Source organism: Amia ocellicauda, chromosome 14 (assembly GCF_036373705.1).
Source record: "Amia ocellicauda isolate fAmiCal2 chromosome 14, fAmiCal2.hap1, whole genome shotgun sequence".
NCBI lineage: Eukaryota > Metazoa > Chordata > Actinopteri > Amiiformes > Amiidae > Amia > Amia ocellicauda.
Genome location: NC_089863.1, coordinates 21268050 through 21295941, shown reverse-complemented (window position 1 = coordinate 21295941; position 27892 = coordinate 21268050). Strand labels below are relative to the sequence as shown.

General features: G+C 49.9%; 2 protein-coding genes across 5 annotated transcripts in view; one reads left to right on the top strand and one right to left on the bottom strand.

Moving 5' to 3' along the window:
* Nucleotides 1–20167, top strand: part of ash1l (ash1 (absent, small, or homeotic)-like (Drosophila)) — a 44923-nt gene extending 24756 nt beyond the window's left edge. Inside the window, exons 8-27 of one of the 2 annotated variants that reach the window (XM_066721015.1) lie at nucleotides 4009–4054; nucleotides 4450–4558; nucleotides 5954–6160; nucleotides 7158–7304; nucleotides 8556–8664; nucleotides 8796–8954; nucleotides 9639–9709; nucleotides 9839–9993; nucleotides 12126–12278; nucleotides 12383–12437; nucleotides 12589–12721; nucleotides 12934–13203; nucleotides 15241–15327; nucleotides 15772–15862; nucleotides 16053–16191; nucleotides 16340–16512; nucleotides 16865–17031; nucleotides 17332–17372; nucleotides 18121–18473; nucleotides 19046–20167. In XM_066721015.1, coding sequence (XP_066577112.1) covers nucleotides 4009–4054; nucleotides 4450–4558; nucleotides 5954–6160; nucleotides 7158–7304; nucleotides 8556–8664; nucleotides 8796–8954; nucleotides 9639–9709; nucleotides 9839–9993; nucleotides 12126–12278; nucleotides 12383–12437; nucleotides 12589–12721; nucleotides 12934–13203; nucleotides 15241–15327; nucleotides 15772–15862; nucleotides 16053–16191; nucleotides 16340–16512; nucleotides 16865–17031; nucleotides 17332–17372; nucleotides 18121–18473; nucleotides 19046–19137 — 2757 coding nt within the window. In that variant the 3' untranslated portion in view covers nucleotides 19138–20167. Of the gene's footprint in view, nucleotides 1–4008; nucleotides 4055–4449; nucleotides 4559–5953; nucleotides 6161–7157; nucleotides 7305–8555; nucleotides 8665–8795; nucleotides 8955–9638; nucleotides 9710–9820; nucleotides 9994–12125; nucleotides 12279–12382; nucleotides 12438–12588; nucleotides 12722–12933; nucleotides 13204–15240; nucleotides 15328–15771; nucleotides 15863–16052; nucleotides 16192–16339; nucleotides 16513–16864; nucleotides 17032–17331; nucleotides 17373–18120; nucleotides 18474–19045 lie in introns of both variants that reach the window. The other variant, XM_066721014.1, reaches the window with a different exon arrangement.
* Nucleotides 20168–21822: 1655 nt separating this feature from the next.
* On the bottom strand, nucleotides 21823–27608 carry rusc1 (RUN and SH3 domain containing 1). Of its 3 annotated transcripts, XM_066721013.1 has the most exons (10): nucleotides 27185–27289; nucleotides 25930–26490; nucleotides 25491–25610; nucleotides 25128–25204; nucleotides 24778–24952; nucleotides 24486–24591; nucleotides 24276–24322; nucleotides 23342–24080; nucleotides 22845–22994; nucleotides 21823–22723 (listed from the first exon to the last, which is right to left on the bottom strand). In XM_066721013.1, the coding sequence occupies exons 3-10, from the start codon at nucleotides 25558–25560 to the stop codon at nucleotides 22558–22560; spliced, it is 1530 nt and encodes a 509-aa protein (XP_066577110.1). In that variant the 5' UTR covers nucleotides 25561–25610; nucleotides 25930–26490; nucleotides 27185–27289; the 3' UTR covers nucleotides 21823–22557. The 3 variants fall into 3 exon arrangements, with proteins under 3 accessions (XP_066577110.1, XP_066577108.1, XP_066577109.1); XM_066721011.1 differs by having other exon boundaries at nucleotides 25930–27608; XM_066721012.1 differs by lacking the exons at nucleotides 24276–24322; nucleotides 24486–24591 and having other exon boundaries at nucleotides 25930–27608.
* Nucleotides 27609–27892: the final 284 nt, after the last annotated feature.

Sequence of the window (27892 nt, the reverse complement as noted above, 5' to 3'; positions counted from 1 at the left end):
GTGACAGTGTGTGTGTGTGTGTTTACACAGCAGGGTGACAGTGTGTGTGTGTGTGTACACAGCAGGGTGACAGTGTGTGTGTGTGTGTGTGTACACAGCAGGTTGACTGTGTGTGTGTGTGTGTGTACACAGCAGGGTGACTGTGTGTGTGTGTGTGTGTGTACACAGCAGGGTGACAGTGTGTGTGTGTGTGTACACAGCAGGGTGACAGTGTGTGTGTGTACACAGCAGGGTGACAGTGTGTGTGTGTGTGTGTACACAGCAGGGTGACAGTGTGTGTGTGTGTGTGTGTACACAGCAGGGTGACAGTGTGTGTGTGTGTGTGTGTACACAGCAGGTTGACTGTGTGTGTACACAGCAGGGTGACAGTGTGTGTGTGTGTACACAGCAGGGTGACTGTGTCTCTGTGTGTGTGTGTGTGTACACAGCAGGGTGACAGTGTGTGTGTGTGTGTGTACACAGCAGGGTGACAGTGTGTGTGTGTGTGTGTACACAGCAGGGTGACAGTGTGTGTGTGTGTGTGTGTGTATACAGCAGGGTGACAGTGTGTGTGTGTGTGTGTACACAGCAGGGTGACAGTGTGTGTGTGTACACAGCAGGTTGACAGTGTGTGTGTGTGTGTGTACACAGCAGGGTGACAGTGTGTGTGTGTGTGTGTACACAGCAGGGTGACAGTGTGTGTGTGTGTGTGTGTACACAGCAGGTTGACTGTGTGTGTACACAGCAGGGTGACAGTGTGTGTGTGTGTACACAGCAGGGTGACTGTGTCTCTGTGTGTGTGTGTGTGTACACAGCAGGGTGACAGTGTGTGTGTGTGTGTACACAGCAGGGTGACAGTGTGTGTGTGTGTGTACACAGCAGGGTGACTGTGTGTTTTTGTGTGTGTACACAGCAGGGTGACAGTGTGTGTGTGTGTGTGTACACAGCAGGGGACAGTGTGTGTGTGTGTGTGTGTGTGTACACAGCAGGGTGACTGTGTGTGTACACAGCAGGGTGACAGTGTGTGTGTGTGTTTACACAGCAGGGTGACAGTGTGTGTGTGTTTACACAGCAGGGTGACAGTGTGTGTGTGTGTGTACACAGCAGGGTGACTGTGTGTGTGTGTGTGTGTGTGTACACAGCAGGGTGACAGTGTGTGTGTGTGTACACAGCAGGGTGACAGTGTGTGTGTGTGTGTTTACACAGCAGGGTGACAGTGTGTGTGTGTGTACACAGCAGGGTGACAGTGTGTGTGTGTGTGTGTGTGTGTACACAGCAGGGTGACTGTGTGTGTGTGTGTGTACACAGCAGGGTGACAGTGTGTGTGTGTGTGTACACAGCAGGGTGACTGTGTGTGTGTGTGTACACATCAGGGTGACTGTGTGTGTGTGTACACAGCAGGGTGACAGTGTGTGTGTGTGTTTACACAGCAGGGTGACAGTGTGTGTGTGTTTACACAGCAGGGTGACAGTGTGTGTGTACACAGCAGGGTGACTGTGTGTGTGTACACAGCAGGGTAACAGTGTGTGTGTGTGTGTACACAGCAGGGTGACAGTGTGTGTGTGTGTGTGTGTACACAGCAGGGTGACTGTGTGTGTACACAGCAGGGTGACAGTGTGTGTGTGTGTGTGTGTGTGTACACAGCAGGGTGACAGTGTGTGTGTACACAGCAGGGTAACAGTGTGTGTGTGTGTGTACACAGCAGGGTGACAGTGTGTGTGTGTGTGTGTGTGTACACAGCAGGGTGACTGTGTGTGTGTGTGTGTGTGTACACAGCAGGGTGACTGTGTGTGTGTGTGTACACAGCAGGGTGACAGTGTGTGTGTGTACACAGCAGGGTGACTGTGTGTGTACACAGCAGGGTGACAGTGTGTGTGTGTGTGTACACAGCAGGGTGACAGTGTGTGTGTGTGTGTGTACACAGCAGGGTGACAGTGTGTGTGTGTGTGTGTGTGTACACAGCAGGGTGACTGTGTGTGTGTGTGTACACAGCAGGGTGACAGTGTGTGTGTGTGTGTGTGTACACAGCAGGGTGACTGTGTGTGTACACAGCAGGGTGACAGTGTGTGTGTGTGTGTACACAGCAGGGTGACAGTGTGTGTGTGTGTGTGTGTGTGTGTGTGTGTGTACACAGCAGGGTGACAGTGTGTGTGTGTGTGTGTGTGTGTACACAGCAGGGTGACAGTGTGTGTGTGTGTGTACACAGCAGGGTGACAGTGTGTGTGTGTACACAGCAGGGTGACAGTGTGTGTGTGTGTGTGTACACAGCAGGGTGACAGTGTGTGTGTGTGTGTGTACACAGCAGGGTGACAGTGTGTGTGTGTGTGTGTGTACACAGCAGGGTGACAGTGTGTGTGTGTGTACACAGCAGGGTGACTGTGTCTCTGTGTGTGTGTGTGTGTACACAGCAGGGTGACAGTGTGTGTGTGTGTACACAGCAGGGTGACTGTGTGTGTACACAGCAGGGTGACAGTGTGTGTGTGTGTGTACACAGCAGGGTGACAGTGTGTGTGTGTTTACACAGCAGGGTGACAGTGTGTGTGTACACAGCAGGGTGACTGTGTGTGTGTGTGTACACAGCAGGGTGACTGTGTGTGTACACAGCAGGGTGACAGTGTGTGTGTGTGTGTGTGTGTACACAGCAGGGTGACAGTGTGTGTGTACACAGCAGGGTAACAGTGTGTGTGTGTGTGTGTGTACACAGCAGGGTGACAGTGTGTGTGTGTGTGTGTACACAGCAGGGTGACAGTGTGTGTGTGTGTGTGTGTGTGTGTACACAGCAGGGTGACTGTGTGTGTGTGTGTACACAGCAGGGTGACAGTGTGTGTGTGTGTGTTTACACAGCAGGGTGACAGTGTGTGTGTGTGTACACAGCAGGGTGACAGTGTGTGTGTGTGTGTGTGTGTGTACACAGCAGGGTGACAGTGTGTGTGTACACAGCAGGGTAACAGTGTGTGTGTGTGTGTACACAGCAGGGTGACAGTGTGTGTGTGTGTGTGTGTGTGTACACAGCAGGGTGACAGTGTGTGTGTACACAGCAGGGTAACAGTGTGTGTGTGTGTGTACACAGCAGGGTGACAGTGTGTGTGTGTGTGTGTACACAGCAGGGTGACTGTGTGTGTACACAGCAGGGTGACAGTGTGTGTGTGTGTGTGTGTGTGTGTACACAGCAGGGTGACAGTGTGTGTGTGTGTGTACACAGCAGGGTGACAGTGTGTGTGTGTGTTTACACAGCAGGGTGACAGTGTGTGTGTGTGTACACAGCAGGGTGACTGTGTGTGTGTGTTTACACAGCAGGGTGACTGTGTGTGTGTGTGTGTGTGTACACAGCAGGGTGACAGTGTGTGTGTGTGTGTGTGTGTGTGTGTGTGTGTGTGTTTACACAGCAGGGTGACAGTGTGTGTGTGTGTGTACACAGCAGGGTGACAGTGTGTGTGTGTGTGTGTACACAGCAGGGTGACAGTGTGTGTACACAGCAGGGTGACAGTGTGTGTGTGTGTGTGTGTGTGTTTACACAGCAGGGTGACAGTGTGTGTGTGTGTGTGTACACAGCTGGGTGACTGTGTGTGTGTGTACACAGCAGGGTGACTGTGTGTGTGTGTACACAGCAGGGTGACAGTGTGTGTGTGTGTTTACACAGCAGGGTGACAGTGTGTGTGTGTGTGTGTTTGCACAGCAGGGTGACAGTGTGTGTGTGTGTACACAGCAGGGTGACTGTGTGTGTGTGTGTGTTTACACAGCAGGGTGACAGTGTGTGTGTGTGTACACAGCAGGGTGACAGTGTGTGTGTGTGTGTACACAGCAGGGTGACAGTGTGTGTGTGTGTGTACACAGCAGGGTGACTGTGTGTGTGTGTGTACACAGCAGGGTGACTGTGTGTGTGTGTGTGTGTACACAGCAGGGTGACTGTGTGTGTGTGTGTGTGTGTGTACGCAGCAGGGTGACAGTGTGTGTGTGTGTTTACACAGCAGGGTAACAGTGTGTGTGTGTGTACACAGCAAGGTGACAGTGTGTGTCTCTGTGTTTCAGTTGTATAAGAAGCCTGATGTCCCTCTGTACAAGAAGATTCGCTCTAGTGAGTATCTCTCCTCTCCCTCTCTCCTCCTTTCCCCTACTCTCCCTCTCCCCTGCTCTTCTACTCTCCCTCTCTCCCTCCTCCCTACACTCCTACTCTCCCTCTTCCCTACTTTCCCTCTCCTTCTCCCCAACTCTCCCTCTCCTCTCCCTCTCCCTCTCCCCTGCTCTCCTACTCTCCATCTCTCCCTCTCCCCTACACTCCTACTTTCCCTCTCTCCCTCTTCCCTTTTTTCCCTCTCCTTCTCCCCTACTCTCCCTCTCTCCTCCTTTTCCTCTCTCCTCCCTCTACATCTCTGTCTTGGTCCCCTCTTCCCCATGGCCCCTCTCTGTCACTCTCTCTGAATGTCCTCAAGGACTCGATTATTTATCTCCCTCTCTCCATCCCCCTCTCAGATGTCTATGTTGACGTGAAGCCGCTGTCCGGCTATGAGGCGACGACCTGCAACTGCAAGAGACCGGAGGACATGTGTGACAAGGGCTGCATCGACGACTGTCTCAACAGGTACTGACGCTGGAGACCCGCTGGTAGACCCGGGTTTAGACATTTTGTAGCCCTAGGTTATGAACAATTTTGAGGCCCCTCTTCACACAGAAAAAATGTAAAGAAACAGATCTGCAGAATCCCAGTGCTCCCATTGGTAGAGCCACGCAGAACTGCAGAAGTGTGCGCTACACGAACGTGGCAGTACATCTAAAAATTCAGACTGTTGTGAGTTTGATGTAAAGCATTCAAAATATCCGACTTACCGATGATGTCATATTAGTGAATCTTTTTCCTGCTTTTCTTTGAAGCAAACTCACTGATTGATAAGGGTGACGTCCCTCTGACGCAGCAGATCCTGTTCAACAGACATCAGAGTCTGTGGTTCAGCCACAGTTCACCCACTGAGGTCCTGAGTTTGTTTGATCAATCCCAGCTTGAAAAAGACTCTCACCTCTTGCATTTGTGGCAGATAAAGTCAAATCTATTCTGAAAGCAATATCCACATGAGGGAAAACAGTATGACATCCCTTATCCTTAAATGAACATATTCCGTGGTGACTGGGCAGTGCACAAACTGAAGGAGTTCCTCAGGAAAACAGTGGATTTTACTAATGTTTCACGGTCTCACAATGAAGATCTTACAGTCGATCGCTGCTTCCACATCGTTTCCAAACAAAGTATTACTTCCTCCCGGCTTTTTCTTTAAAATAATTCTGACCTGTCAAAGGCTCTCAGGGATCATGTACCTCTGCTTGAGGGCGGGACTAAGCTGAGTAGCTTAGTCCCGCCCTCAAGCAGAGGTACATGAGCCAATCAGTGAAGCGAGGTTTTGGAAAACCAACTCTGTTAGGACAGAACTGCTCCAGGGGGCAGAACATATCTGATGCGTCTGATTGGTTACTTGCCTTTAGGAGGCGGGACATACATGACATGAGTTTTGACAGGTTTGTAATCTTGGAGACAGCTCTGCCCCACGTCTTGTCATCCTGTGCGGTTGCACACACTTGCTCAATGGGCGAGCCGGCCCTGCCCACTCATTTTTGTAGACCCACGCAAGGTCAAACTTAGAAAAGACAGCATTGCCAGACATTTTCAACTAGGTGTTGATAGTAATCATTTATTCTCGCGATAGCACAATAGTTGTGGGTTTATTTGCAGGAAAAAAGCTCAGAGAAACTTAATTACTAAACAACCAACATTATAATTAACATTTGTTAAATTAATGTGAAGAGAGGCCCTAGGCTGCAGCCTGCATGGCCCGAGCGATTAACACGGGACAGCTTCCTGGACACCCGCTGGATACTTGCTGGACCTGCATCACTCTCTCTGTGTAACTCTGTATTCTTCTCCCCCTCTCTCTCTCTCTCTCTCTCTCTCTCTCTCTCTCTCTCTCTCTCTCTCCCTCCCACCCAGGATGATCTTTGCCGAGTGCTCCCCCAGCGCCTGCCCCTGTGGGGAGCAGTGCGACAACCAGCGCATCCAACGGCACGAGTGGGTGCAGTGCCTGGAGCGCTTCCGGGCCGAGGGCAAGGGCTGGGGCATCCGCACCAAGGAGAGCCTGCGGGCCGGACAGTTCATCATCGAGTACCTGGGCGAGGTGGTGAGCGAGCAGGAGTTCAGGTGAGGGAGGTCCGAGGTCTGGGGTTAAGGGTCAGGGGTCAGGGCGAGGTGGTGATCGAGTTCAGGCAAAGATCCTCTATTTAAACAAGATGGTCAACGCCCCCTTTTCTTCCATCTTTGAGACGCAGTGCATTATGGGAGTCACAAAGAGTTCCGGTGGCGCTTTTCTCCCTATGTGTATAATGGAAAACCTGCCTCATTTCATATTCAAATGTTTCTTTTTATAAAAACAATTGCATGTTTTAACACAATGCACCTGGATTGTATTACAGACACCCCTTCTTAACACACACAAGTTATTATTTCAACAGCAGTGTTTTCACCTGACCTGACAAGATCGTTTTATGGGCGAGCTGTCTCTAGTAGCAGCTTCATAAATATTCATGAGCACAAGAGTGTTGAGGCAGAGAGCTTTGATCTAGGAGGCTGGTTTGTTATCAAAGACAACTGATAAAGATTGACGGTGATTCAAAAAGAATAGATAGCGTGTGGATTATTATAATAATTATTGTCATTGTAAGCAGTAGTAGAAGTTGTAATTCGAATGCCACGAAGGTTTTCAGTATTTGTGGCAACACAACCAATAAAAATAAGAAGCTCTTTTCCGTTTTCAGCTGGATGATATTCTGTACAATTTAATTCAAATATAATACAACAAATACCGAACACTTCCGAGACATTAGTATTACTGTTTTTATAAATTAATTATAAGTGACAATAATAATAATAATAATAACCCACACACTCTCTCTAATGTTTTGAGTTGCTGTCGATCTGTCACCCACCTATCGCCACCGGAACTCTTTGTTACTCCCATAATGCACCGTTTCTGGTAAGACTGATGTTCCCATGTTAAATAGGTGGAATTGACTATCTTGTTTAAATAGAAGATCTTTGGTTTGGGTGAGAGTGGCCTAGGGTCAAGGGCCAGGGGTCAAGGGGGAGCGGCCTGTGTGTGTGTGTAGTGACTGTGTGTGGTTGTGTGCTTATGTCTCAGGAACCGGATGATCGAGCAGTACCACACACACAATGACCACTACTGCCTCAGCCTGGACAGCGGGATGGTCATCGACAGCTACCGCATGGGCAACGAGGCGCGCTTCATCAACCACAGCTGCGACCCCAACTGCGAGATGCAGAAATGGTCTGTCCCTCCACTGTGTGTCCCTGTGTCTCTCTGTCCATCTCCACTGCTGTCTGTTTCTCTCTGTCTCTCTGTGACTCTGTGTCTCTGTCTGTAAGTGACTGTCTGTGTCCTTGTCTATGTTTGGGTTTTATTTAGGCCCCGACAGATATATTGGAGCACCGATATTATCGGCCGATATAGGCCTTTTACAGAAATATTGGTATGGCCCATATTCCACCATAATGCACCAATACAGTTTCTCAAACTATTGGCAATTTTTTTTTTTTCAAATTACCATGAAATCCTTCATCAGGCTTAAGACAAAAAATAAATTAAATTAATTCATGTTTATTTGGTTTTACAGTCGTTATTATATTTATTTACCATCGTTTTTTAGTTTTCCACAGTGATTCTCACACACCCACTGAGAAGCACAGGGCTCATAAACCAATAAACATGTGTTTTACTAAAACCCTCATAACCAATAGAAAGTGTTTTTGAAAGCTGTGCTGCATTTGAGTATCCAGTAATGATTGTTTATTTTCGTCATGACTGAAGATAACCGTAAACTATGGCATAGAGGCACATTTGTACTGAAAAGTAAATTCTAAAGATTCATAATAGCAATTAATATAAATATTTTTTTTTAATGTTCACTGAAGATGTTGACTGGATATCAGCAAAGAAAATTCTACAAATGTCCAATGTCCAAGCAAGCTCAGATCACAGAGAACAATCTAAAGACAATGAGAGTGGAAAAACGTAAAATGCTAATATTAGCTAGGCCAGCTCTTAACACTTAACATAATCTTATTATTTGTTGTAATTTATAGAACATGCACATTTTTCTATTTGTTTGTTTCTAAATTTTTTATTATAATTTATTTAATGTATTTTTGCAGTGTTTGGTTTGTGGTTGTTATTTATGATGAAAATTAACGTTAACTTAATGTTAACATTCAAATGTGAAAATCCTGCCTTTAAATATTTGTCACAATTTCTCTCTGAGAGCCAAAATTGAGGCATCCATGCTAGAAAATGTCTGTTTTGCATGCAGACAAAAAAAACTCAATATCAGCAGATATATCAGTAATCAGGATTTTTTTCTCCCCATTTATCAGTATCCGTATCGGATCCAAAAAAGCTGTATCAGTCGGGCTCTAGTTTTATCTCTCTGTGCACGTCTGTGTGCCTCTCTGCCTCTCTATCTCTCTTTCTCTGCCCATCTGTCTTTAGAGAATACTGAGTCCTCCCTCTCTCCTCCTTCAGGTCAGTCAACGGTGTGTACAGGATCGGCCTGTTTGCCCTCAAGGACATGAATAGCGGCACTGAGCTCACCTATGACTACAACTTCCACTCGTTCAACACTGAGAAACAGGTGAGACCCTCTATCCCTCTCTTCACCCCTCTCCTGCCCCTCTCTCTCTCGCTCTCTATCCCCCTCTCCCTCTGTCCCCTGCTCTGACTCCCTCACTGAACATCCCCCCCCCCATCTCTCTCCCTCTGCAGCAAATGTGTATGTGTGGCTCAGAGCGCTGCCGCGGCATCATTGGGGGGAAGAGCCAGCGGGTCAACGGGCTGCCGGGGAAGGGCGGTGCAGCGGGGATGCCCCGCCGGCCGGGGAGGCTGAAGGAGAAACGCAAGTCCAAACACCAGCTGAAGAAACGGGTGAGAGGGACTGGGCACTGGGGGACTGGGGCATTGGGGCACTAGACACTGGGGGACTGGACATTGAGGGACTGGGGCATTGGTGGACTAGGGTATAGGGGGACTGGACACTGAGGGGCTGGACACTGGGTCATTGGAAACTGGACATTGGGGCGCTCTGCACTGGGGCATTGGGGGACTGGACACTGAGGGACTGAACAGGTGGGGACTGGGGCATTGGTGGACTAGGACACTGAGGGACTGGACACTGGGTCATTGGAAACTGGACACTGGGGCACTCTGAACTGGGGGACTGGGGCATTGGGGGACTGGGGCATTGGGAGACTGGACACTGAGGGACTAGGGCATGGGGGAACTGGACACTGGGACTAGACACTGCGGTATGGGGGAACTGGACATTGTGGGACTGGGGCATTGGGGAACTGGACACTGGGGGGACTGGTGACACTGGGGGACTGAGGGACTGGGGCATTGGAGGACTAGGGTATTGGGGGACTGGACATTGAGGGACTGGACACTGGGGAACTGGGGCATTGGGGGACTAGACAGTGAGGGACTGGGGCATTGGGGGACTGGACACTGAGGGACTGGGGCATTGGGGGACACACATTCTGAATTTTCTGAACATTCTCTCTCTCTCTCTCTCTCTCTCTCTCTCTCTCTCTTTCTGTCTCTGTCTCTCAGGAGGAGGAGTCCAGTGACAGTGGGAAGTTTTCTCCTCACCTGCACATGAAGCCCATGTCAAACAGAGAGAGGTACTGACTCTGACACTGACACTCTGACACAATGACTCACTGACGCACTCACTCACACGCCGACGCACTGACGCGCTCACACACGACACGCTGTACTGAGTGACTGTATAGACACTCTCTTCCTGGCAGGAACTTCGTGCTGAAGCACCGCGTATTCCTGGTGCGCGGCTGGGAGCGCGTGCGGCAGCGGCAGCTAGGGGAGCGGGAGCGCGAGCGCGAGGTGGGGCTGTCCGTGTACACGCGCTGGGGGGGCGTCATCCGCGACGACGGCAACATCAAGTCAGGTGACTGCTCCCCATGACCTTTCACCCCCGACCCCCAACATGTGACCAGTGTTTTATTTGTTTGTTCTTTCCTCCTTTCTGTTGTTTGCTGACTTCTGTCTGTCTGAGCGCATTGTCTGTCTGCCGGTACTGTATGTGTGTCTGTCTGATCACCTGTATAGGGTCTGGAAAATAGTGGAATTTTAAAAGACTGGTTTCCAGACCTTGACTAGTATTGAAAATAAAATATAATTTGGGAAAGGTATGGAAATCCTATTGCCAAAATATTTCCATCCTCCATGCGCTTACTCTCAGCGGTTTTATATTAATATTCATGAGCTCCCAGAAGTCACGTCTTTGGGTTATATGTTGTTGTTGTCTGGAGCGAGTATCACTATTTTTTTAATCAATGCAGTCTCATTAAATATTAAATTGTTACAGTGTTTAAATGGTTTGATTTAAAATTCGACCAGATTTGAAATGATAGCTGACAAGTTCTAGGAGGTGTTGAAGTATCTTTAGAAAATCAGTGAATTATCTTTGATCTTTGTCATAGATAAATCTGAATCTAAAATCGTCTCTTGTTGCCATGTAGTCGGGTGTTCAGTGCGATCTGGAACACACAATTTATCACAGATAAAGACTTACAGATTCCCTAAAGATACTTCAAGGAGAGAATCGTGGATGGGGCATTGACGGCAGATTCAAGTTGGCACTTCATCACAGCCATATTTTAGCTAGACTTTATTACACTTGAATAACTACACTTCTCCTAGTAACGTACGGCAAAGTTTGTTACAAATAATTTAACTATGAATAAACTTAACCTCTTCAGCTGACATAAAAAATGGGAATTTCCTCCTAAAAGGAGCGGCCCAATTTAAAAACTCTGTAAATATTACCATCACATCCATATGGATGGTATCATTTGAAAGGAAATTGCTTGAATTTTCTTTATATATGTTCAGAACATAGCTAGGAGTAACACAATACACATAAAACAAGATTTTTTCTGCACATTGTTTCACATCACCTAAAGAAGGCAGCTCTTGACAACAACTGTACTAATTTGTGTGCTGATAGGACAAACAGAACCCGCTGTAGCAGGGCGTTTGTGAGAGGTGTAGGTGCTGTCCAAACACATATCCAAGTGGCCAAACAGCACTGTAGCTGAATTAATACAAATAACCAAATACTACTACTTACAAATCCAAAATTGGATCCAGTCTTTCTAAAAATGAGACTCTGTGGGCGTGTTGCAGCTTTATGTGTCACCAGGCGGTCTGTGACTGTACAGACACACAGTGATATTGTAATCAATTTGTGCACAGTCCTCTTGTGCAGAGACACTATCGGCTAACCGCCGAATTTGCATATTGCATATAGCAGTGTTTTCGTGTCACATGAATGGCACAGACAGATGTTGGGGGAGGGGGACCCACTCAGACACTCACAGATCCCTCAAATTCGATTGGATTACTTTGCAAATAGGCTTATTTTGTTCAGAACACCCTAACAATCAATCAAGTATATAATATCTGATGTTCTATCAAACACAGAGAAGTTCAGATCCGATGATATAAAAGAGGTCTGTATCACTACACTGTACAGAGAGTGTTTACTTCCTGATATTTTAAGCTCTGTACTGGTGTGTTGCTTCTACGAAAACGTGGATGGTCTTGTTTTGACCAGTAGACTGTCTGGTTCCAGAATATGTCACAGTTGTCAATATTTTTCTTATTCTAACTCAGACCAAGTAACCCCTCCCCCTTCCTTCAGAATTTGCAATTGGCAGTCATCTGAAAATACAGATTACTCCCAGAGGACAGGGGAGTTATATTTGGTTGTGGTGCAATTACATGAACATGTTCAAGGAGTAATGTTTTAAGTATTTTGTATTTATTAGTTAGATTTATTGATTGGAATTGCAAAATATTTGGGAAAATACCCTATAAATATGCACTTCTGTAACACAAGAAAAAAGCAGCTACTGATTTGTCTTGAAATCTTAAAAAGCAGTTTTGATGGAGTAGGGGAAAAAGTCTTGAATTAGTCTATGAGAAAAGGGCAAGACCCCTGCTGTGTCCTTTTGTCTGATCACCTGTGTGTGTGTGTATGGGGGAGCTCTGACCTTGCGCGTCCGTGTCGTGCAGACGTGTTCCTGACACAGTTCTCGGCGCTGCAGACGGCGCGGTCGGTGCGCACGCGGCGGCTGGCGGCAGCGGAGGAGAACACGGAGGTGACGCGCACAGCCCGGCTCGCTCACATCTTCAAAGAGATCTGCGACATGATCATCAGCTACAAGGGTCAGTACGGCACCAGCACACCCACACACTGACTCATCCACACACTGACTCATCCACACACTGATTCGTTGACACTGTGTGACAGTCTCTCTCTCTCTCTCCAGATTCTGCTAGTCAGATTCTTGCTGCTCCTCTACTCAATCTGCCTTCCAGGAAACGGTGAGTGTGAGTGTGAGTGTGAGAGAGTGTAAGAGTGTGTTTGTGTGTATGTGAGTGTGTGTGTGCATGAGAGTGTTTGTGAGTGTGTGGTTGTGTCAGTGTGTGAGTGTCAGTGGTTGTGTCACGCTTCCGCGTTGTTGTGTTGCTGCAGTAACACAGAGTACTACGAGAAGGTGTCCGACCCGCTGGACCTCAGCACCATCGAGAAGCAGATCCTGACCGGTCACTACAAAACGGTGGAGGCCTTCGACACGGACATGCTCAAGGTGTTCCGGAATGCTGAGGTCAGTCCGTCTGTCTGTCTGTCCGTCCGTCTGTTTGTCTGTCTCTGTCTGTCTTTCTGTCTCTGTCTGTCTGTCCTTGGCTCTGTCCATCTGTGTCCGTCTGTCCATCCGTCTGTCTGTGTTCATCTGTCTGTCTGTGTCATTGTCTGTCTTTGTCCGCCTGCCTGTCCGCCCGTCTCTGTGTCTCAAAGGCTGTCTCTCTGTCCGTGCAGAAGTACTACGGGCGCAAGTCTCCGGTGGGACGCGGCGTGTGCCGGCTGCGGAAGGCGTACTACGGCGCGCGGCACGAGGCGGCCGTGCAGATCGACGAGATCGTGGGGGAGACGGCCAGCGAGGCGGACAGCAGCGACTCCCTGGAGCGTGACGGGCCCCCAGGCCCCGCCCCCGGCCACGCTCCCGGCCACGCCCCTGACGAGATAATCCGCTGCATCTGCGGCATGTACAAGGACGAGGGTCTAATGATCCAGTGCGAGAAGTGCATGGTGAGAGGGGAGAGAGGGAGTGTGTGTGTGTGTGTGTGTGTTTGTCACGATACCAGAATTTTGACTCCGATACCAGCTTTAGTGTCACGATAATCAATAGTGACCCCGATACTGGATTTGATACTCGATACCACAATGATACCATGACAAACCAACAAAAAACATATTAGCCAAAGCCACGGAATAACCGTTGGGCTTTTTTTCCAAACACTGAACAATATGCTGATAACTGGGTAGATAACTAACTAACTAATAAACTACAACACCGTAAATAATTATAACAATATAATATTTGTCTCACAAGCAGGTAATTTGTTACAGAACAGCAGCATTGTTTATTCAAGCAATTACACATTATAGTAACTGATTTCAACATGTTTGCATAGTGGGGAAACATAAATACTTGAAATGCCATGTCTCCCACACACTGAACCATCGCTGAATTAAATCCTTTGTAGTGGACAGATTGTTTTGTTGTATTTTGCTGGGGTTAAACGCAGAACTCATTTCAGAAGCTGTTTGTATGTGTTTTTTTTCTCATGCCTTTGTTTTGCTTTGTGTAAGTGCTGAATCACACTCCAGCCCTGCAAAGGTGTCTGTGTATCTTTAGTCACTTTTGTGTAGCGCAGATTTCTACAGTTCCACCAATGGGATCAGTGGGATTCTGCAGATCTGCACAGAATTGCGCACAGCTGCGCTACATAAACACGACCTCTCTCTATTGCAGTGTTAATTTAGGCAGCTATTTTAGATTTAGTCTTACTCTTTTGACTAAAATGCTTATCAGTTTTTGTCACATTTTAGTCATTTCATCTTTAATTAGTTTTAGTTAATATTAGTTGATGAAAACTGTCATTTTAGTCTAGTTTTAGTCAATGTAATTTTAGTCACATTCTAATCTATGTATTTATTTTTACTTCATTATCACCATTATGCATTAAGTTTGATGCCAGATGTTTGCATCAATTAGTGGTTTGATGCAAAACATAAACATATTGATTGACTGTTACAAGATCAGTATGGAAGCGTATAGTGGACTTTATTCAAATGCAAATGTAATTCCACAATTGCATTTTCATTTTCCATTTATGCACGTGTTATTTAAGTAAAAATGCAAATATAATTATGCCATTTGTATTTTTATATTCCAGTGTGCTCATTCGCTGACAATATTAACATTTCAAATAGCTTTTGCATTAACATTTCATTTTCAAAGACTTCCCCCGCTGATACACAAACGATTGCATGTTTAAAGTGATATTAAAAGCATAAGAATATTGTTAAGCCCTGCTGTAGCCAAGCGTGAATTGCGCTTCATGCTGTAGGCACTTCACTTGGCTTACTGTACTTATAAGTTAACCAATTAGATCCTAACTTTACTAATTACAAGACCCGCACTTACCAGTCCTATACAAAAGAAGAGGCGGTTTCCGCGGTTCTACACAGAGCTGCAGAATCCCACCTATCCCATGGGTGGAGCAGCACATATCTGTCCAGAACTGCAATTAGCTGTGCTACATGAACGCGATGGCCAAGTCAAGGCATGCATGATTATGATTGGACCATGAAACAGCCCCATGACCGGCCGCCTCACAAAATACTGTAATTTACATCCATTAGTCTTGCGTTTAATTTTCGTTTAGTCACATTTTAGTCAACTAAAATTAGAAGGCATTTTTTTAGTTATCGTTTTCTTCCCAGTATTTTGTCTCGTTATCGTCACTGAAAATAGGTCATTGACAAATATTTTTAGTCATAGTTTTCGATGACAAAATTAACACTGCTCTATTGCTTGCATTTGTTTTACCAGTGTGTAGTGCTGTGCGAGTCTGAAAAAGTCTGAAATTACTAGACCCACTTGATTCTCCAGTCCTTACGACCTGACACACATTTGACAGAAGTACCGAAAAGTAACACAAATTCTAGTATCGAATCGTTTTGTTTTGTTTCGTATTGAAAAAGTATTGAATTTTCGTTATACCATGCAGCACTAGTGTGTATTAATGCTGTGTGTGTATTAATGCTGTCTCTGTGCAGGTGTGGCAGCACTGTGACTGTATGCGGGTCAACGCAGACGTGGAGCACTACCTGTGTGAGCAGTGCGACCCGCGGCCTGTGGACAGGGTAACTGCACTCCCTCCTCTCCTCCTTCTCTCGCTCCTCTTTTCCTCCTCTCTCTCTCTCTCTCCCTCCTCTCCTCCTTCTCTCCCGCCTCTCACTTTCTCTCCCTCCTCTCCCTCTCTTCTCCTCCTTCTCTCCCTCCGCTCCTCCTTCTCTCCCTCCTCTCACCACTTATCTCTACTCTCTCACCCTCTCCCTCCTCTCCTCCTCTCCTCTCCTCCTCCTATCACCCCTTCTCTCCCTCTTCTTCTCTCTCACACCCTCTCTCCATTCTCCTTTCTTTCTCTCTCTTGTCCTCTTCCTCCCCCCTCATTTTGACTCTCTGTTAAATGTAATTCTTCTCTCCTCTCTCATTTCTCACTCTCTCTCCACTCCAATTGAAAACGAGCTTTGTTGACGCTGTATTGAGTTCTCTCTGTGTTGTGTCGTTGTTGTTGTTGTGCACAGGAAGTGCCCATGCTGCCTCAGCCCAGCTACGCTCAGTCCGGCTCGATCTACTTCATCTGCCTGCTGAGGGATGAGCTGCTCCTGCACCAGGGTACGAGAGTGTGTGTGTGTGTGTGTGTGTGTGTGTGTGTGTGTGTGTGTGTGTGTGTGTGTGGGTTTTTGCCTATCCCTTTCCCACACTTGTCTTTGTGTGTCTGTCCTGTTCTTTATTCCTGTTTCATGTGTCTGTTGTGGTGATTGCTTGTCCCTGCTCTGTCTCACCTGTTTGCATGTCTGCCCAGGTGACTGCGTGTACCTGATGAGGGACAGCAGACGGACTCCGGACGGTCAGCCGGTCAGACAGTCCTACCGCCTCCTGTCCCACATCAACAGAGACAAACTGGACATCTTCCGCATTGAGAAACTGTGGAAGAGTGACAAGTGAGAGCGGGGAAATGGAGGGGAGGAGGAGGGGATGAGAGGGATGAGAGGGAGGCAGTGGGGGGACATTATTTATAAAGGTGTTTTTTTGTTTGTTTTGTTTTTTTGAGGTTCTGATGCTCTCTCGCTCTCTCTCGCTCTCTCTCAGGGGGGAGAGGTTTGCGTTCGGTCATCACTATTTCCGGCCGCACGAGACGCACCACTCTCCGTCGCGCCGTTTCTACCACAACGAGCTGTTCCGTGTGCCGCTGTACGAGATCATCCCCCTGGAGGCCGTGGTGGGCACCTGCTGCGTGCTGGACCTCTACACATACTGCAAAGGTAATGCACACCTGCGCACAGGTAACACACACACACACATACACACCTGCGCACAGGTAACACACACACACATACACACCTGTGCACAGGTAACACACACACACACATACACACCTGTGCACAGGTAACACACACACACCTGCGCACAGGTAACACACACCTGGACACAGGTAAAACACACACACCTGAACACCAGTAACACACACACACACACATGCACCTGGACACAGTTAACACGCACAGACACACTATCTGACTCTTTCCCTTGCTCCCTCTCTCCTCCTCTCCCTTACTCCTTCTCTCTCTGCTCCTCTCCCCTTCTCGCGTTCCCTTTCCCTTCCTCTCCGCGCAGGCCGGCCGAAGGGAGTGAAGGAGCAGGATGTGTATATCTGTGACTACCGGCTGGACAAGTCGGCCCACCTGTTTTACAAGATCCACCGGAACCGGTACCCAGTGTGCACCAAGAGCTACGCCTTCAACCACTTCCCCAAGCGCCTGGCGCCCAAGAGGGACTTCTCGGTGAGCTGGGGGGGCAGAGGAGAGGGGAACAGGTGGGACGCTGGGGTGGGGGACGCAGGGTTAGGAGGCCCGAGGGCAGAGAGGGGCGGATAGGGGTCTCCGGGGGTGTCACTAGTGTCTAATAGTGTTATTGACCAACCTGTCCCCCTGGGTAAGGATGTCTGCTAAAAAGTCAATCGTAATATAATATCTATACTATAATAATAATAATAGTAACCTGGTTTACTGACTGACTGTTTCTCTGTGTCCCTGTGTGGCTCTGTGGCTCTGTCTCTGTGCGTCTGTCTCTCTCTCTCACAGCCGCATTACGTCCCCGACAACTACAAACGGAATGGAGGCAGGTAAGACTCTCTCTCTCTTTCTCTCTCCATCTCTCCATCTCCCCCTCTGTCTTTGTCTACCCTCCGTTTTCCCACACTGCTCCTTCCTTTCCGTTTCCATTTTTGTCACCCTCTAGTTTCCATCCCACTCAGTTTTCAATTTCAGTTTTCAAAGGTGCTTTATTGGCCTGACTTACAAACTCCCAGGGCTGCCAAAGCAATTATACACAACATACATACATGGAAATGTAATATTTCACAGATGTTTTTATAAATATATATATATATATTAAAGGACAACAAAAAAATTACATCTGTATAAATATGTATAAATGGAATTTATGCTATAAATAATGTATACTATAAATAGTATAAATGGAATGGAAACAAATTTTAATGATAAAATAAACAATCAACTAAATGTAAAAATATATATATTTACACACACACATGCACATACAAGAACTAGATCAGAATAATATTACAGTGTCTACAATCAGTGCATATCCTCTCCTCACAGAGTGTGCCCATGTGCAGTATTCAAATATTCCAAATAGGAATGTTCTAATCTATTCCAAATGAGTTTTTACTGTGTGTGTCACAGTATGCTCAGCTCTGATTGATATTATATTATATTATATTATATATATATTTGATATAAATATTGAACAGTGTTGGACTCTCAGTGTATAGACCCTCATGACAGATGGAATCGAATGCTTTTTTTAAAGTCATGTCAAGTCTCTCTCTCTATCTCTCTCTCTCTCAGGTCTTCCTGGAAGACTGAGCGGCCCAAGCTGGGCTGCAAGGAGTCTTTGGGGGGGTGTGACGAAGAGTCCCCCCCTAGGGCGGAGGAGCTGTGTGAGGGAGCGCCGAGGGCGGAGGGGGAGGAGGTGGGAGGCGAGCCCGAGGCCGACCCCGTCCCGGCCGAGCCCCCCCCGCCCCCCCCGGAGCCCCAGGGCAGCGGAGGGGGGGTGGAAGAGGAGGGGGCAGGCAGTGGCGGGGGCGGCGGGGCTGACTTGCACCCCCCGGAGCTGATGGAGCTGGAGAGGAGGGAGGGGCAGCGAGACCGGCTGAACAAGATCCTGCTCAGCCTGCTACACCGAGTGCCCAGCAAGAACGGTGAGTGGGGGAGTGAGAGGGATGGAATGGGAGGGGGAGTAAGAGGGATGGAGGTGGGAGAGGGAGAGAGATGGGATGGGAGGAAGAAAGAGAGGGATGGAGACAGGTGGATGGGGAGATAGGATTGAAGCGGGAGAGAGGGATGGAAGCGGGGAGGGAGAGAGTGATGGCAACGAGAGGGAGGCAGAGATGGGATGGGAAGGGGAGGGAGAGAGATGGGATGGGAGGGAGAAGGAAAGAGTGATGGGATGGGAGTGGGAGTGGGAGAGAGTAAGAGAGGGATGGAGGCGAAGGTAGAGAGGGATGGAGGTGAGGGAGTTAAAGAGATGCGATGGGAGGGAGAGAGGGATGAAGGCAACAGGGAGGGAGAGATGGATGGAAGGTGGAGTAAGAGAGGGATGGAGGTTGGAGGGAGGGAGAGGGAGGGAGATGGGATGGGATGGGAGGGAGAGAGGGGTGGAGGCAGGGGAATGGAGAGATGGGATGGGAGGGAGGGGAGGGAGAGAGAAACGTGGAGGGTTTAATGTCTCTGTGTGTCTCTGTCTCAATGAGAAATCCTCTCCCTCCCGTAGTGATTGACGTGACCTACCTCCTGGAGGAGGGCTCGGGCCGGAGGCTACGCAGGCGGACGCTGGGAATGGGCGACTGCGGCGGCAGGAAGTGATGTCACCGGGATACACCTGGCGTGCCACGCCCCCCCCCCCCACTGTAGAGAGAGAGGGAGGATGGAGGGAATGACAGAGACAGAATGGAGGCAGACCGCGAGACAGAGCGAGAGAGAGAGAGAGAGGGAAGGGGGGGACTGATGGACAGACGGAGACTGTGATCCCCCCCATCCCCCCCCCCCAGCACCAGCACTCTTTCCAGTGTCTCTCAGAGAGGAGGACAGGGGACACAGGGAGACTGTGGACGCACACAGAAACTCGCAGAGACACTGTGGACACACACGGAGACACCATGGGGACAGAGACACGTGGAGGCACCGCGGAGACAGAGAGAGAGACACAGAGAGACACCGCGGAGACCAAGAGACACCATGGAGACAGAGACACTGGAGAGACACGGAGATGCGCGCAGAGACGGACGCACGGCGAGGCGGTTCTGGACACGCTGGGCCAGGAGATGCAGGGAGAGCTCTGGGGGCAGCTCTGGGACACAGGATGCGCTGTAGATGCTGCCTGGGGGACACGGAGGGCGAGCAGACACCCGAGGACCCACGCTTGAGGGGAGGGGGAGGGACGAGTGGAAACCCACGGACAGAGTGTGGACACCTGGAGAGGGGAGACAGGGAGACTCCTCCGTCGTGCGCACTTACCTGTGGGGGTGTGGTCAGAGAGTACAGGGACAGACAGACAGTGTGTCAGTCAGTCAGTGAGGGTGTTGGTCCAGAGAGAGAGTGAATCAGCCCAGCAGAACAGCAACAGGAAGCAGTGACATCACGACAGAGGCAGGTACGGTGCATGTACAGTACGGCGCAGCAACCCGGCAGCACAGTCGTGTCAGACAGTCAGTCAGTCGGAGAGAGAGAGAGAGAGAGAGAGGGAGAGGGAGAGGGTGTCTGTCTCCGTCAGATGGGGGGAGGGGCTTAACTAAGGGCTCTGTGTAAAGTTTGTACTTTTAAGGTATCGACAAAACTGACAAAAAATCTATATATATATATACATTTTTTTGGAGGGTCTCTGGGGGGGGAGCATGGGAGGGGATCAGGGTGGGGGTGGGCTGGGGCTGGGGGGCTTGTTTTGGTTTTGTAAGTATTAGTACCTGTGCGGGATGTTGCGTTTTCAATATCGTATGAGATGGGTAACGGCGAGAGACGTCGGAAAAGGGCGAAGCGGAACGGAACGACAAAACACGCAGGCAGGAGTGGGCGGCTGTGCCATGCTGTGCCATGCTGTATATACCAGGTCTGTCCTCGCTGTCAGTCAAGCAATACCCCCACAACCACCTTCTCTTGAGTTTTTGTACAGGACATGTGCTGTCCTGCATGTATTATAATTATTATTAATATTATTATTATTATTATTATGGCCGTTTTTGTCGTTAATATCGTTGCCGTTTCGATTCTGGCGCCAACTGGATGACGTTTAAAAACGAGGCGGGGAGAAGGAGAGAGACCTACCGTATTCCAGCGCAGTCCTCGGCGTGTCCCAGTCCCTCTCTCTCGCCTCCTGCTGGTGACCGCCTGGGATGGCGTGGCCCCCTGGAGATTGGCGGTCTCCTCTTGTGTGCCAAGGGCCCCTGTGCGCTCTCTGTCCTGGGGGTCTCCGGAAAAAGTGTATGCGTGAGATTTTGCGTTTGTTTGGGGGGGAGGCGGGGTGGTCTGTTTTTTTTAGACAATCTGTGGCGAGGGGAGCAGGGGAAATGAGTGCGGAGAGGAAGGGAGGACGTGTGGAGTTTAAAATCGTCATTTATTATTATTATTATTATTATTATTATTATTATTATTATTGTCTAATTGTTATTGTCTAATTGTGACGGGAGAACTAAACGAAAAAGTCACAGACAAATGCTTTTATTTTATTTTATGGTTTTTCTTATTAAAAAGGAAAGTTGTGTTTTTTCGATTTTGTTTTTGTAATACAGAAGCACTACATTACTGCGACTAGAGCGCGACGATGATTATTCCCACGCCGATGATGATGAATATGATTATGATTACTAGTCTGCATGGGCTGTGGCGGCAGAGATGCTGTTCCCTCCGGGTGTTTTTCTATGGGAGCCGCAGTCTGATCTTTGTAAATGATGTTATTCTGGGTTTTAACCAAATCGTTGGATGTACTTGCTTATCAAACTGAACAAAAAATTAAGAAAAAAACAAACAAACAAACCTGATAAAAAAAACATTAAAATCCTCAATGCCTGTGTCTCCATCAGTGCTGTGTAGAGTAATAAAGCCCGAGACTTTTTACAGAGAGTGGCGGCTGTGTGGCTCTGTCATTCGGAGAGAGGGGGTGTCACTATTGTTGTGTGTGTGTCATTGTAAGTGATTGTGTGCGAGAGTGAGTGTCTAAAGATCTTTCTGGGCCATTGAGAGACACTTGTGTGGTTGGGTCATTGTGTGGGAAGGTCAGTGTGTGAGACGTTGTGCCAGGTGCAGATTTGGTTTAACGGACTCGCCAGCTTCCAACCTCCATGCTCTTCAGGTTTGGAACAACAGGAAACGAGGGAAGTGGGGACTAAAACCATTTTCAGTGGCTTGTCATTCACCGTGACCTATCACAGCCCAGGACACTCTCACACACACACACACACACACACACACACACACTGCGGCCCTTCGTGTGCAAGTGTGTCAGAGTGAAAGTGTGCGATATAGACAATTGACAGAGACAGAGACAGAGAGGCTGGGTCGGGGACAGAATCTTTTTTTTATTATTATTTACAGAGCAAACGCGGGAGCAGCTCGACAGCAGCACGGAAGCAACACAACGGCAATGGCACAGCGGCAAGACAGGAGCGGCAGCCACACGCACGCGCGCACACACACACACACACACCTCAATATGTACAGTTGCAGGCAGACCTATCAGCACACTAATTAATTGGCCTCTCAGTTTAGCACCAGACACTGACTCCTGCAACCGGACAGACTGCGACAACAACAACAGCAATAGTAATAACAATCTCCATCATCACCACAGAGTCAGAAACAGCACGAAGCGATTGTCACAGGACGGCACACTAATATACAATATCCCCATGGCATATATGTATGTGTATATTGATGTATGTGTGTATATATATATATATATATATATATGTTAATATTCATACTGTATGTCTGTAACGCAGTTCTGAGTGTGCTAGACTCCAGGCTGTGAGTGTGTGAATATATATCATTAACTGTCTGTCTCTCCTCCCTATCTATACACAGAAATATATATATATATATATATATATACATAAATATAATTAATTGTATACAGTTAGTGAACACAACAGGATAACAACATCACTTTGAACACAGTCGCCTGAAGAGATGAGAGAGAGTACTATCCCTCCCTCCCTCCCTCCCTCCTTCCTCTGGGGACTTAACCCATTAACCGCAGCCCCCTCTCCTCGCAGACTGCTTTGCCCGCGGCGCTCACAGGATCAGGGAGGCGTAGCCAATAGGAACCAGCCCCTCTCGGTCTCCCTGGCGGCAGCGGATCCACTCCTCGTCCACACCCCCCACCAGTAGCAGCTCCTCCCCCTTTCGGAAGCTGAGCTCCGCCCCCAAGCCCTGGTGGTCACACAGCGCCCTGACAGCCCTGCGGACGGACAGACGGACAGACAGTCAGATACACAATCCAGACGGACAGACATAGGGACAGACACACAGTGAGACTGAAGTCTAGACAGACAAGTTACGGTGGTGCAGGAAATGCCTACCTCAGAGCCTGGGGCTTCTCTCCTCCTCCTCCTCTGTCTTTCCCCCTCTCCACCTCTCCCTCGCTCCCTCTCTCTGGTGTGGGGCTCAGCGCTGGCGTCATCATCCAAGACAGAGTGGACACACCTGGAGACAGCCAGCTGGACGGACGCCTGCGCAGAGAGACAGACAGACAGACTGTTAGTTCATTGCAGGGTTTAAGTCACCCACTGACACGCAGACACAATGACACAGACAGAGATGCAGAGATACACACAGAGACACAGACAGGGACACAGACACATACAGACAGACACACTGACAGGGACACAGTGAGACAGAAATAGACACAGGGACACAGAGACAGAGACACACAGAGACAGAGACACTGACAGGGACACAGACACATCCAGAGAGAGACACTGACAGGGACACAGTGAGACACAGAAATAGACACAGGGACACAGACACACACAAAGAGACACACAGACAGAGAGATACAAACAGAAACACAGATCACCTGGCAGGTGTGCGTGCCATCTTGGGTTCGAGGGGCGGGACATGGGATGGGCCGTTTCCCCTTGTCGCTCCAAACAGCCGGCCTAGCCAGGCAGAGGGGGCCTCGACAATACCCTCTGACCCCTCCGGCTGCCCCTCGCTGGGCCTACTTTCAGTACCCGGGGGAGCGATCCCACAGAGAGGCGCGCTGAAGCCCAGGGGGTCTGAGGAGCTTCCTGAGGGTCTCGCAGGGAGACAGGCATCCTGAGGGGGCAGTTCTGGGGTCTTCAGGCTCTGGCCCAGCCGCCCACCCCAGCGCAGGAGAGAGCCCCAGCCCTGTGACAGCAGCCTCCCTACACTAGGGGGCGCCCCCTCGCTCTCACTATCAATGTCTCTCTCCCGAAACAGTAGCGCTCCAGGCACCGGGCTGCAATTGGCCGTTTCCTCAGGCAGGCCATTCTTATGGAGCCGTCCAATGCCCTGACTGGTCATGCCTAGTCTCGGCCCGGATCCTTGATTGGCCGGGCAGGGCTGTGGCTTGCTAATCTTGTGGCTCTCCACTTCGCCGGGGACGATCCCGAGGGTGCCCTGATAGGCCGGGGAGGCGGGGTCGAGGTGGTGGTGCTCGAACAAGAGGTCGAGGTGGAAGGTCAGCAGGGACAGCGGCTGGAGCAGCAGGAGCAGCTCCTCAAAGAGAGGCTGGCAGGAAGTGCGTGACAGAGACAGGAAGGAGGCCGGGCTGTAGTGGGCGGCCAGCACGTCTGTGAGGGCAGGGAGGGGAGAGGTCAAAGGGCGACTCAGCAATTCAGTTAGTTAATTGGTTAATGGATGCTGAAATCTGGTGATTTATTCTTTAAAAACTTTATATCTTATAAAACATGACCCCCCCCCCCCCCCACACACACACACACACACACACACACACACACACGGTGACCCCAAGAGGACACACATACCATCACAGGACTGCAGATGAGAGAACCAGAAATCCAAGAGCTTCAAGCTGAGAGAGAGTGAGAGAGAGAGAGAAAGAGAATTAGCCCATGCAAATCCACAGCAAGCAGAATACATTTCATCAGCTTGTGCTGCACTGTGCTGGGTGTGTTATTGTGTTTGACTACACTACACCATTACACTACACAGTGCCCCCCCAGTCCCGGTCGTACTTGAGCAGTCCCAGCAGAAAGGCGTTGAATCTCTGGGTGCTGAGACGCAGCTGAGAGAGAGACGCCACGCGACACTGCAGACTGTACAGAGCCTGAGTACAGGGGCCTGAAGAGAAAGAGAGAGAGAGAGAGATAGGGGAAGGGAGGGGAGAGACAGTCTGAGCCACAGGCAGACAGATAGACACAGAGAAATCCACACAAACACAGAAAATAGACTGACAGTTTCTCTCACACGCACAGACACACACATAGACACACGCACAGACACATGCACAGACACACAGTGCAGTACCGGGCCGTGTGGAGGCCTGCACCAGTCCCCAGGGTGAATTTCGACGGCGACCCGCAATCAGGTCGCTCTGGTGGGGCTTGAGCCCGTCCGACAGCAGGTGGCGCAGCGCGGGGCACAGGCACTGCAGCACCACCCGCGCCAGGGGGGGGTTCATACTGCTGTCACCCGACTGCGCCTGAGAGAGAGGGAGAGGGGGGATTAATAAAGAAACACAGACAGAGCAAGAGAACGAGAGAATGACCGAGAAAGATTGCACACTTGCTCTGCCTATGGAACTGTCATTCTGCACTGAACTGCACTAGGAGAGAGAGAGGGATGGAGGGATGGAGAGAGAGGGAGCAGCATCTCACCTTCTGTACCTGAGTCCTGGAGGAGCTGAACTGGGCGAGCACGGCCTCCACTGCCACGCTGACCGCACTGACCAGCCCTGCAAAACACACTGTCACTGCTGCACTGTGTGAGGGTCAGTGTGTCACTGTGTCTCTGTGTGAGTTTGTCGGTATCAGTATGTCCCTGTGTGAGTGTGTCAGTGTGTCCCTGTGTGAGTGTGCTAGTGTCAGTGTGTTCCTGTGTGAGTGTGCCATTGTCAGTATGTCCCTGTGTGAGCATGTCAGTGTCAGTGTTTCCCTGTGCGAGTGTGCCAGTGTGCCAGTGTCAGTATGTCCCTGTGTGAGCATGTCATTGTCTGTGTGTGAGCGTGTCAGTATCACTACCTCTTTTTTCCAGCAGGCACAGCCGGGTCAGCTCCTGGTCCCCTAGAGGGGTCCTCCCAGCATCCAGCATCCTGGCTCCGCCCCCCTGAAGGGTCCCAGCGAATGAGAGGCTCCGGACGGCTGAGAGAGAGAGAGAGAGAGAGAGAGAGAGAGAGAGAGAGAGAAAAAGAGAGAGTGGTGATGTCATGGCCAGTTGACTGTGGGCTTCTGTCTAGCTCAGCACTTAATTAAATAATTGAACCAATTAGTGGCTAAATTGAGCTTCCAAGCCTTGAGATACTGCTGCTCCTCACTGCAGACACACAAAGACAATCACACACACAGCTGTAGATACACAAAATACAATTACCACTATTACTTCCATCACTGTGACTCAATAATAATAATAATAATAATAATAATAATAATAACGGTGTGCGGTTTGAGGGCCGAGACTCACGCTGACCGTACAGAGTCCTGCGGGTGGGTACGGGTCTGGGGGGTCCGGGCGTGTGCGGGACGGGGCCCGGTGCCTGGGGGGCTGGCGCGGGGCCCAGTGCCAGTGAGGGCAGTGTGCGGCTGCGGGGGAACAGCGGGGAACACAGCAAGCCCCGATCTGCCCCGGGGGGAGGCGTCCCGTCCCGCTGTGGGGGGGAGTACGCCCCGACGGGGGAGAGGCGGGGCGGCACGGGCTGGGGCGGGGTCAGGGAGTCGCTGGACCAGCTGACGGGGGCCTCGGGGTCCCAAGGCAGCAGTGCCTGTCTCCCCCCGGTGGCGAGGTCGGGGGACCGCAGCGCCTCCTTGAAGGTCCGACTCCCCACCCGGGCTCGATCAGGCTCTCTGTGGATCGGGCGCCCCCCCGTGGGCAGGGCGGGGTAGTGCAGCGTCTCCCTGGACTGGAGGGCAACTCTCCAGCTCGGCGGCCGTCTCTCTGGGAGCCCCCCACGCTGGTGGAGGAAGTAGGGGGAGCGGAGCGGCGGGCGGAGAGAGAAGGAGAGAGAGAGAGGGCGAGAGGACACTGCTGAGGGAGGGGAGGGAAGCAGGGCCAAAGAGGAGAGAGGGTAGGAGACCAAGGAGGGAGAGAGAGAGGTGGGGGAGAGGGACCGGAGGGCAAGGAGAGGTGGAGAGGTGCAGAGGTGATCAAGAGGGACAGACAGGCGGACAGACAGATAAGCAGACAGAAGGACAGGCAGACAGACAGACAGACAGGCAGGGTGGCAGGTGGGATGGAGGGGCGGAGCCAGAGCACAGGGAGAGGTGAACAACAAAAAGAACATTTAAACAGAGAGAGAGATGGAAAGAGTGTTAGTGTCTGGAGAGAAAGAGAGAGAGAGAGAGAATGTACATCTACAGCTGTGAGTGATAACGAAAGTAAAAGTAGGAAGTCACAAACTGATCAGTGACACAACACACAAACACTCACACCGAGACTCAGTGACATCTTGGGGAGGAACAGAGACAGCTTGCTTTTTCTCTGCGCTCCTCTGCACATGCTCCCTGGACACTCACTCTCTCACTCTCTCTCTCTCTCTCTCTCTGTTTTTCATTCTCTCTGAGCCTCTCTCTCTCCCTCCCTTTCTCTCTCTCTAGGCGTGTCATTGAGATTAAGTGATTTTACAGCTGTATCTATTAATGTCTGTCCTTTAAACAGACAGGATCTGCCAAGAAAGGGACTGAGAGAGGGGGAGGGAGAAAGAGAGAGAGAGAGTCTGTACCTGAGTTGTGCTGTGCTGTGCTGTATTGCTGGCACTGGCCACCTCTGGCACTTCCTGTACAGCTGTTGCTACCCTGCTGTGATTGGCTCACACCCTGGACACACCCCTCCTCCTCTTAAAGGGCTACACACATCCCGCCGCCTGTCACGCACATTTACACACTGACACACAACACAGGCAGCCCCTGACACACTTTTACACACTGACACACTACAAATGTGTACAGCTACACAACACCAGCTCAACACAACAAAGATGCCTGTTCAAGTAGTTCGAGGAGTACTGAAAAAAAAAACGTTTGAATGTGTGGAAGAACAAAATAATACATATCAGGCGGTTTGAGCCACGGCAGAGCAAAGAGGGAGGGAGCGAGTGATGGATAGAATGGGACAGGGGTGAGAGAGAGAGGTAAAGGGATGCAGGGAGCACGGGGACACAAGCAGAGGAGGGAGAGGGAGAGGGAGAGGGTGGGAGAGAGGGAGAGAGGGTGAGGGAGAGAGGGAGAGAGAGGGAGAGGGAGCAAGAGGCAAAGAAGGAGAGGAAGGAGGAGAGGGAGGGAGAGAGGGTGGGAGAGGGCGAGAGGGAGGGAGAGAGCAGGAAAGCGGGAGGGAGAGGGAGCAAGTGGCAGAGAGGGTGGGAGAGAGGGAGCAAGGGAGAGAGAAGGAACGCAGGGGAGAGGGTGGGAGAGGATGGCAGAGGGAGAGAGAG